The sequence below is a fragment of the Drosophila willistoni genome (genome assembly GCF_018902025.1).
Source record: "Drosophila willistoni isolate 14030-0811.24 chromosome XR unlocalized genomic scaffold, UCI_dwil_1.1 Seg8, whole genome shotgun sequence".
Taxonomy (NCBI): domain Eukaryota; kingdom Metazoa; phylum Arthropoda; class Insecta; order Diptera; family Drosophilidae; genus Drosophila; species Drosophila willistoni.
The window spans coordinates 220,910-231,605 of record NW_025814059.1 but is presented as its reverse complement, the minus strand read 5'-3'; the positions used below and the strand labels follow the sequence as shown (position 1 = coordinate 231,605).

At 42.6% G+C, this 10,696-nt stretch overlaps 3 protein-coding genes across 3 annotated transcripts; 2 read left to right on the top strand and 1 right to left on the bottom strand.

Moving 5' to 3' along the window:
• Window positions 1-19: 19 nt before the first annotated feature.
• LOC6645914 lies at window positions 20-2,959 on the top strand. The gene is made up of 5 exons (XM_002068382.4): window positions 20-432; window positions 518-1,024; window positions 1,172-1,397; window positions 1,465-2,280; window positions 2,345-2,959. Exons 1-5 carry the CDS (start codon window positions 383-385, stop codon window positions 2,609-2,611), a joined length of 1,866 nt encoding a protein of 621 aa, XP_002068418.1. The 5' UTR covers window positions 20-382; the 3' UTR covers window positions 2,612-2,959.
• Window positions 2,960-3,033: 74 nt separating this feature from the next.
• Window positions 3,034-6,758, bottom strand: LOC6645913 (ribosome biogenesis protein BMS1 homolog). The gene is made up of 2 exons (XM_002068381.4): window positions 4,860-6,758; window positions 3,034-4,795 (listed from the first exon to the last, which is right to left on the bottom strand). Exons 1-2 carry the CDS (start codon window positions 6,658-6,660, stop codon window positions 3,114-3,116), a joined length of 3,483 nt encoding a protein of 1,160 aa, XP_002068417.1. The 5' UTR covers window positions 6,661-6,758; the 3' UTR covers window positions 3,034-3,113.
• Window positions 6,759-6,866: 108 nt separating this feature from the next.
• Window positions 6,867-9,867, top strand: LOC6645912 (coiled-coil domain-containing protein 6). The gene is made up of 5 exons (XM_002068380.4): window positions 6,867-7,168; window positions 7,739-7,929; window positions 7,997-8,087; window positions 8,258-9,127; window positions 9,201-9,867. Exons 2-5 carry the CDS (start codon window positions 7,814-7,816, stop codon window positions 9,720-9,722), a joined length of 1,599 nt encoding a protein of 532 aa, XP_002068416.1. The 5' UTR covers window positions 6,867-7,168; window positions 7,739-7,813; the 3' UTR covers window positions 9,723-9,867.
• Window positions 9,868-10,696: the final 829 nt, after the last annotated feature.

The window sequence follows — 10,696 nt, the reverse complement described above, 5'->3', positions numbered from 1 at the left end:
TAAATGAAGAAATTATAATTTTTGTTATGCCGGGGCAAAGTCACCCCCGAAAAAAATGTTAAACTACGAACCTGCCCAAAATATGTATGTCCCCGTCCTAGCCTGGTCCAAACAACACACAAACATAGCAAGCCATGTGAAAATGTGAGTCGGTATCAACAAAAAACAAACATCAGATTCGTAACCACAGCAGCAGGCAATAGTTAATTTTCAGTTACATTTCAACATCAGCACGCGCCGGATACGTTTTCTACACAGAAAATTTAAATGATTTTTGGAAACTACAAAAAAATAAAATAAGAAAAAACCAACCAAACCAAAGCCTCTGGGGTAAGACCAGTGACTGATCGATATTCAATTGCGCCGGTTCGCCAATTCTTAAATGGTATCGCCGCGAAAGTCGGCAACAACATCCTCGAACAAAGTGATGGCGTAAGTAATTAAAACTAAATTAAACATTTAACCAGCCATCGAATGGTTACCCCAATCCGATTATTATCCTTTATCTGTAATGTAGAACTACGGCAAAGAGTTGCGAGAGCCTCTTCTCGGCCAGTTCCCGGGAGTCGGCTAGTCTGATCTATCAACGCAAACAAATGCCGCATCGTGTGGGCATGAAATCTTCCAGCCATGGCAGCAGTGGAATTCGTCAGCCATCAATGGTACCCCAAAACACCAGTGAGATCCATCAGCGAGTCATGTCCGCTCGCAATTTACGTATGAAAACGTTTCAAAATCAATTGGCCGATGCCCAGGCAGAGATTGCCAATTTGGCCCACGAGAATCGCATGCTGCGCACTCTCCACAAGCGTCAGTCCTCAGCTTTAAACAAATACGAGTCCACCAATGCTGAGTTGCCGCAATTGTTGCATTCCCATTCCGAGGAGTTGCGTGTGTGGCAGACAAAACATCGCAATTTACAGGCCATCAACAAGGATTTGGAAATGAAACTGAAGCAAAAGGAGGCACTAATATTGTCACTTAGTGATCAGAATAAGCACTATAGTCAGCTAAATAAGGATAAGTAAGTTTTATTGAGGAGATTTTATGAAATTAAAATAGATTTCGAGAATTTTTGATTCTTTAAAAGTCCTCAATGACTTTTGTTAGTTCTAGTAATTATTAGTTCCAATATTTCTATATCAAATGAAATTGCATTTGCTTGTTATAGGAATCTCGATGAACGCCAAAAATTACAGGAAAAGTTGCGCTCACTGGAGCAGCGTCTACAAGATAAGGACAATGACATGAAGCTAATGGCTCGTAAGGTACAATTGGAGACAAAGAACTTCCGTCAGCAGTTGCTCAACGAGCAGAAGAAGGGTAAAGAGGTAATGCTTAAACTGGAAAAAGCCCGTCTCGAATTAAGTGGCTATCGCAAACTGGAAGAGTATACGGTGAGTTTGAGTGGATGGATTCAAGTTGGTTAATTGAAAGCTCATTGAATTCTGTTTATCTTAACAGCTAGGCGTAAATGATAAGGGCAATCCCTTGGCATCGGGACGACGTCCAAAATTGGGTGGCGTTTCTATGGATGAGCCAGACAAAATTGATAAGCTAGAGAAATCCCTTGAACTGCTCGACAAGGCCATTGAGAAGAATAATCAAAGTGAATTTAATGCTTTGGCAGATGTTTTGGAAACGGATTCAATGTTTGATTTCGATAAGGTCGTCGATGTGGATGATAAAAATGATTTAGTGTCACCAACGCTTGGAGACTCCAAGATACCATCACGTGTCACCAAGTTGCCAACTCCTGGTCAGGCCAAACAGATGGGAACTGGGGGAACTACCCGTTCTAGTCTTAGTCATTTAGTGAGCGCCCAAAGCAAAATGTCAGGCTCTGGTAAAGCAGGCAACTCAAGACTGCGCAGTGGCGCTGGAAGTATTGGCAATGGAGGTGCCAACATTAAAGGTAATATCGGTGGTTCGGCTAATAAACGCCGAGATACAGATGCCCGACTTTCTTCGACTGAATCGAAAAGCATTAAGCCCTCTCTGAAGTCATTTGAATTGGATTATGATGAGGACTTTGAGGATCATGACGATGCTGACGACAGCTTTGGTCTAATAGACAAATGGTGTGATGATGTTGCTGGAACTCATGACAATGGATCCGATGAAGTAAACGCCAATGAGATGAGCTTGGTCAATTATGGCAACTATATGGATAACAAAAACAGCAGCAATGGTGAAATAGATGCCATGCTGGAAGAGGACGAGGACGAAGATGAGGAAGAGCAAACCGAATCTCAAGATTCACAGCGTGACGAGGACGAGGTAAAAGGCAATTCCATATAAATTTTAACTTTCACATTACATGAACTGTTTTCTTATCTTTTAGGTGTCCAAGCCAAATCCTCGTGGTCCCCGTATGAAAGAGAACATGTCCAGCATTCGCAAACAGATTTCCAATGATCACAAAGAGCGTGAGAGCTTCCTTAATGCCTATTGCCGTCAATCGTCTAGTAGCAATGTTCGTGAAGATGCCAAGAAACGTACTGGCGTGGTGGCTCCTGGAGTTGGTGTTGGTAACACTTTGACCGGCAGTCGTAAGCATTCTTTGCTAGCTGCCCTTAAGGTTATCGATGACAATAAGGGCCAGGATTAGCCTTACATACAGACACACACACTCACAGTGACAAACAGACACGAGCACACACATTCAACACGTAATGCACAAACAACTCCGTAAGTTTTACTTTGACTACACTACAAAAAAAAAACTTGGATTTTGTCAATTTCAATCTAGTGCCCTAAGCTGTGTTAAGTTATGATCATGTATATTTTGTCGAACGCAAGTAAAGCCATTACACTGGGGGCGATTCTCGTTAAAACGAGGAGCAGTAGTAGAAGGAGAACTTGATGGTTTACAAGAGGCATCTCTGGAGCCCAAGTTTCTCCTGCTATTGTTGCTCCGGTTCGAACGAGTTTTACCTGTGTGAGCGCTAAAATTTTACCGTTTCTGCAGTTCAGCTGTGTTTGTTTATCCCCTCCCTGTTTGATCCCCGAGAGACACAAGCATGATATAAGTTGTTTTTAAATTAATAACGGACTTTATTTAAGTTAGAATTTAAAAGTATAAACTAAATCAAGATGGCTGACGTCTCATCTTAACTTGTCTGCTTGCCTCTCATTTTACTAACGGCCCGAGAGACCTTCTTCCGCAGTTCCTTTTGGCGCTTCATTTTGGAAGCCTCTTCGGCCCGCTTTTTGGCACGGAAGGTGCTTAGACGTTTCTTTGTTTCTAGGCGATCGCGTGACTTTTTATCCTTATAGTTGGTCTCGATCATTTTCATCATTTTGCTGACCTTTTGCTCGTACGGTGAGTTAACAACAGCCACACGTTCCAAAGCCTCTTTAGGATTTTCTGGACCCATTTTGGGCTTATCCTTATATGGAAGGGCTCGTTGCAGGGCTTTCGGTATGACCAGAGGACGAAAGATTTTCGGTTTGCGTACAATCTCTGTGTACAAGCTATCGGGTTGAGCCTGATTTTGTAGGGCACGTTCGCGTTTCAGTTGTCCCAAAGTTTTCATGCCCTGCCATTGGCTCTTCTGTTCGGCAGGCATCAGCAGCGTTGTGATCGGGGCATAGAAACGTGGCACTTCCACATTGAACCAAGTGCGACAGAATACAATGTCACTTAAAAGAATTTTATCCTCAAAGGTGGCTCGGTAGGAACCCTCGGGCGTGTGATGGGATTTCTTAATCTGACCACGTATGCCGGAGACTGTTTTAATTTTGGCACCCTCGAATTTGGCCACCTCTAGCGAGGAGTTGAACATGTCCTTAATGTATGCGGTTTTCTTATAAATCTTAAATGGATGACCTACTAGCTTCAGCTTCTTCATTATCTGCGAGGATTTGTCCAATTCGGTGACACATCCAGTGGCTGCTATACGAAAGCCTAGACGCTTCATTTCCTCCTGATCTTGTCGCACTGTCTGCAGAGCCAAGAAACCAGTATTCTGCGGTGTAATAGGACCCCAAAAGGTCATGCTGCAGGTTACATGATTGGGCGTGTACTTCAGATAACGATGCCTGAAATTATCCTCCACTTTGGCAAAGATCGAAACGGTTTGGAAGCGTCGCCATCCCATGGATATAATCAAAGGATCTCCCGTTTTAAGGATTTTCTTGTACCAACGATGTTTCTTAACTTTACAATTGACATAACCCACGTTCTCCTCGGTCATATTGAGAGCTCCCACCAGCACGGGATAGCTGGGATCGAAATGTTCAACAAATTCAGCTGGCAATTGCCTGAAACCCAAACGAACATATAGGCCAGCACGATAGCCTTCGATTTGTATTCTTAGCTCATTGTCCAAGTTGGCAAATTCTGATTTGTTAAGTTCACTTTGGCGCTGGGCCTCAGCCTTCAGGTCCTCGTAAAAGGAATGATCGCCAGTAATACGACCCAAATCTTCTTCGTCGCCTTTCTCTCCACCTTTATCATATTCCGCATCGAATTTGGCTTTCAGCTTTAACTTTTTGGCCATTAATTCTGATTTGGTTAGATTCTCTTCCTCAACGCGAGTCAATTTTCGTTTGACTGCAGCAGTAGCTGGCTCCTCTGTCTGCCCCTCCTCCCCGTCGTCTTTGGGCTTTCCTTTATGCTGTTCACCAGTTTCCAAATCCTCGAAATCTCCATATACCTCACTCTCAGCATCGCTCATATCGTCCAAGCGAAGCAAAGTTTCAGCATCTTCAGAGGCTTTCCATTTGCCGGTGACAAAACAGTTTTTAATGAGATCCTTGTTCTCTTCCGCTAGCCAATTGCGTGTGGCATCTAACCAAAAGAAAAAGAGGGTAATAAGAAAAATTTTAAGGAAGCTATGCATTTCAATGCTTACCACTTTGATATTGGAATAGGCAGCTCTCATCTTTGTCCCGTATGTCCTTATCATGTTGCAAATCGGTTTGTTTCTTGGAGGCCAGACGAAAAAGACCACCCAGTTCCTCTTCCTCATCCGTATCCGCAGCATCCTCATCCGCTTCTTGCTGACGCCTCTTATCGCTTTGGTTATAGATACCATATACCAAACGCATCAGATTCTTGGACTCGGAGTGCCGCTGCAGAAATGCATCTCTAGCCTTTTCTGCCAAATTGGATTTCCAGCTCATGTTATTGGCTATGATTCGGGCTTCCTCCTCATCATCTTCATCTTCTTCATCATCGTCATCAAGAGCAGCACCACTACTTTTCCCCGTTAGGTTTTGATACTCTTCATCATCGGAGGAGGCATTTCCATCGCTGTTTTCCTCTTCGTCTTCTTCACTATTTTCACCCCGCCAATCATCGGCAATGAATTCTTCAGTTTTTTCCTCATCATCGTCACTGGAATCAGCTGCTTCTAAGCCAGAATCATCAGCGTCTTCATCGTCACTATTTTCAGCCTCATTATCACTTTGAAAATCTTTGGACTTAATGGCCATACCATCAGAGAAAAGACGAAATTCTTGTTGCTCCATTTGCTGATCAATGGTGGCCTTTTTGTCAATCAACTTGGTAACAAGCTCCTCCTGTTCGGTGGCCTCAGCTGTCTTTTCCTTGTGGGAATGCGAGCCCTGCAGCTCAATGTAAACTGCATCCTTGTCATAGACTATGCCTCCCACACCCGACATGGGAGCATAAAGCAAGCGTTCCTTTTCTAGCAGACTTCGCTTCTTTTCAGTACCGGGTAACGGGCAGGGATCGGGAATAACACTCAGCTCATCAATGCGAGCATCGCCCAGACCAGCTATATGAACCATATGCTCTTGCTTAAGAGGAACACCACGCACATAACCATAAAGAATGACTTCACGGTCACATTTGGGATTACGACGGACTTGATCCGTGTTTGTCACATCCTCCATACGATCCACCAGCAGATAACTATGAGCTCCACGCCAGGATAAAGGACGAAACTTCATCACTGAGATAAAGCGGCCCAAGTTCTTCACTTCGTTTCTCAAATATTCTCCATGCAGTAATCCAGAAAGATAAAATAACTTGGCTCCATCATATACCTCCGTCCAGAATCGATGTTTCAGTTCCTTTTTGCGCTTCCTCAATTGTTTGGGATTCTTGATCATATCCAAATGCGTGAGGACGCCCATAATCTTTGGCATGCCATGTACTTGGCATATGTTGAGGAACTCAAAGATTTCCATTTCGAATCCATAACTCGCATCGCAAAGCAGCAAAACCAGATCCGCACATTTCGCTATATCAATCATCGAGTTAACATCATTATTGCACTCTACCAATGTGATGCGACGCTTCTTAGAGGTGACTATGGTAATGGGACCCTTGATGTCCGTGACATTGGTTCGTGTAAAACTTTTGATCAGATCCTTAATCAGTGTTGTTTTACCCACTTTCGGTGGTCCCACTATGGCAATCAGCACCGGCGGCGGTTCATCTGGTGTCTGATCTACTACAGGTATATGCTGCTTCTTGGCCGTCAAATCCTCTTTACGGCGGAAATTTCTTTCTGCTCGCTGCGCGGAATTAATGGCAAATGCCTTGGGATTCCTTTGCCGCGCCGTCAGCTCGGGCTCCTTTTGATTAGAGTCTTTTTTGGCCTTATCCTTCTTCTTAACAGCCTTAACACCAGATTGGCGTGCACGATGTTGTTTCCTCTTGTCCTGGCCAGCATCATCGGCCATGGTGCAGTGGATATATAGAAATTAAATCAAAATAAAAATTAAAAACCAAATTGGCGCTGCACGTGTTGATTCTAATGTTTGGCAAGTGGTCAGGTCGGTGGTCTGTTAGAGATGGCCACCCCAGCGATAGTTCTGTTGAATTTAACAGTTTACTCCAAAAGAAAAGTTGACAGCTCTCCGGCAAATGAAATGTTATAGCGTTTTGGTATTCCTAAAGGCGAACGGTCACTTTTTTGCGAATTTGATTCATTTCAACATTTTTTTTTTAAATATTTGTTTCAAATGTCAAAATGGTGTAGTTCTGTGCGTTAAGGTTGCAGACATAATTACAAGCATTTGTGGAGCGACAGGAACAAGAATAAACGTGCAGTCAAGGAAAAACACACAACCAAAGCCAACTCGGGTAAGGGTGACGGTGAAGAAAAGACGAGAAGGGAGGCAAAGCGGCAGCAGCAGCAGCAGCAATAGGAGAAAAAGAAGTAGAGAGGTCTAACAAAAGAGAGTAAAGGTAAGGATAAACAACAAGACAGGATTCCAATGCCAAATATGGTGGGGTGTGTGATGGCGAGCTATGGGGGAGGTGGGCCGAGCCTGCTGCCTGCGCCCGCCCCCCTTCATCAAACCAACCAAATTCAATGCCAAAACTCTAGGGCCCGACCTTGCCCTTCTATTGATTTCTGAAGAACAACAACAAAAAAAGTTGTAAAGTGAAATGTTAAGGCCAACGAAAATCTCAAACGGATGCAAATCACACAGCTGAAGGTTAAACTTTTCTATCAGGGACAACAACAGACACCTCAGTCGGCCAGCAGCCAGCCAGACCCAACCACGGACTGTCCGATTTTCTTTGTTTTAATGACAACAACAACGACACTACGACGACAATAAAGAACACAAAAAACAAAAAAAAAATATATATAAGACTTTCTGAACGTTCCGATTGAGATTCGCATACATTAATTTCATGTAATTGCATATGCACGAATATAAAACTGAAACAAAACAAAAAAAGAGAAAAAAAGAACTCGGAGGGACAACAACAATTAATCCACCTGGTCTGTCTTTAATACCATTTCAGTCGTCGTCATCATAAACAGCGTCGTCGCTGTCGTTTGTTGTTGTCGTCGTCGTCGTCTTCATCGCCATCATTATTATGGAGAGCCCTTGTGAGTCGGAAAGTTCATTGGATGGCGGTTCAATGCTGCCACCCAGCCCAGTGTCCCGGGAGCAGCTTCAAAAGCGCATCGAATCGCTGACACAACAAAACAAGTAAGTCCCTTTGGATTTGGAGATAGAAATTACTTTCCATTAACACACATAATTTGGTCTTTTGCAGAGTACTCAAAGCTGAATTGGACACATTTAAAACCAAATGCAAAGTGGTCCAGGAGGAGAATCGTTGCCTAAAACAGGCTTCTGTTATAATTGTTAGTACAATTTATTCATAAGTTCAAATATTAACAAGTGGTCCTTATGAGGATCATTATTTGAACATATTTTTTTAAAAGCAGATGATTTCTTCCCAGATCGATCTACTTAGATTTTTTGCAAACCTTTAAGAAATTGTGTTTATGACTGTTCTGTTTGTTCTTTGTAGCAAGCGAAGGCCGAGCAGGAGGAAGAATATATATCAAATACATTGCTCAAGAAAATTCAAGCCTTGAAGAAGGAAAAAGAAACACTAGCCCATCATTATGAACGCGAAGAGGAGTGTCTAACCAATGATTTGTCCCGTAAGCTGGATCAACTGCGCCAGGAGAAATGTAAACTGGAACAGACACTGGAACAGGAGCAGGAATGTCTTGTCAACAAGCTAATGCGCAAGATAGAGAAACTACAGGCTGAAACGGATAACAAGCAAACAAATTTAGAGCAGCTGCGTCGCGAAATGGTTGAGCTGGAGAATACGCTAGAACAGGAACAGGAGGCTTTGGTCAATAAGCTATGGAAGCGCATGGATAAATTGGAAACCGAGAAGCGTTCACTTCAAATCAAACTCGACCAGCCTGTTTCTGATCCGACAACACCACGTGATATAACCATCAATGCCAATGGTGGCGATACTGCCACCCATTTGACTTCGCACATCCAAACGCTGCGCTCTGAAGTGTTGCGCTTGCGTTCCAATCTTGCTGCCGCCCAAAAGGAGACCACCATTAAAATGCAACAATTTGCCCAAGAGGAGAAGTCCATTCGCGAGGAAAATGCTCGTTTACAGCGCAAACTCAAACAGGAGGTAGAGCGTCGCGAGGCCTTGTGCCGCCATCTCTCCGAATCGGAATCGTCCCTCGAAATGGATGAAGAACGTTTCTACAATGAGAATCTATTAAGTGGTCCTGGTGGATCAGTTAATGCCCAGCGGCAACGCACCATAAGCAGTCCCGTCTCGCATAGTCCATCGAGCAGCCGACCCTTGAGTCCAGGCACAGCTGGTCAAAATCGTTGCCATGCCTGCGGGCAATTTGTGGTGAGTAGTTGCTATATTGAAGAGAAGAGCATATAAATTGTATATTAATTCCATATTCGTATCGCCATTGCAGAATCGTCGTGCCAGCGAACGCTTTATAAAGCCAGCACTGCCAACACCAATAATGTTGGGTCTGAACACTTCCGCACCAAATGTGCTAACCTCAACCAATCCATTGCTGGCCAGTGGAGCCAATAGCATCTATGGCTCTAATACGGGAGCGACACCATCAGCAGGTTTCTTAGCCAGTTTGAATAGCGAACGTCTGAGCTTGGGTTCAGTTGGCATGGGTGGAGCAACAGCCGGCGGCAGTGGTGGCAGTGCCACTTTTTTGGCTGGTGGTATGCTCTCCATGAACAACCAACAGCAGCAGCAGCATCATCTTAACCAGCTTACCGGCGGCACATCGAGTGCCTCATCGTCATCGTCCAATTTGATGAACATTAGCTTGAACAATACGTCCAGCGGCAATTTGGTCAATAGCAGCAGCAATTCCTCCTTATCGGCCTTCACGCCCACCAATCAGCCCACAGCAGCTGCTACGGCTTTCATCCAGCCAGCCAGTCCCATGGATACATCCTCTTGCAAGGATTAGAATTAAAATCGCTTCAGAATTTAAAGGCGGAAAAGCATAAATACAACAACATGAGGATTAGGAGTTTATTGTGGAGAAGCAGTCAGTTTAATATATGCATATATATATATATATCATGATTTTTCACACCCACATACTCACACCCACACACACACACACACTCTTACCCACACACACACACTCTTACCCACACACACACACTTCCACTCATACACATACACACACGCGAAACCAGTTAAAAAAAAGTAAAACAAACATAATATAAGCCTTTTCTTCTTCTGGCAGACGACTCAAAGTCGCTTCAGAAATTGGTATGTATATGTATTTATGTATACGTATACATACATATATATATATATATATTATGGTTAATGTGTATAATGCATGTTCTATATATATTTGATGAAAATCTCTAAAAACAAAAACCAATTTCAATATAATATCTATATTCATATTTCTTTATATACATATGTGTATATATATGTATATGTGTGTATATCGGAGCTATCCTAGGCGAACGAATATTTAAACCAACAAAAAACAAAGTGCTAATGTTTAAGAATTTACCGTTTCCTCTTTTCCTTCATTTTTTTTTTTATAATTTACTTTTGCCTCAGCGCAAAACCATATGAATTTATATAAAAAAAAAAAAACATTTATGAATATTATTCATGAAAAATCAAAACAGTGAAAAAGCAACTTTTCCCACATTATCCTCGCTTCGTTTTTCGGTGGGCATAAAAAACACATTTTTTTTGAAGTATATATAATGTAAGACAACAAAAAATAAAGTTCAACAATTAAATACAATACATAAAAAAATTTGTTATTTTTTTTCCTTAAAAGAGAATTTTTGCTTACGATTTTTTCGTGAAGGCGCGCCAAATTTTTGAAAATTACCATTGTATGATGTTTGTTGGATTATTATTCTTAGCTTATAAAGAACGTTCTCTGGGTTATCGGTTTGCCTTGTT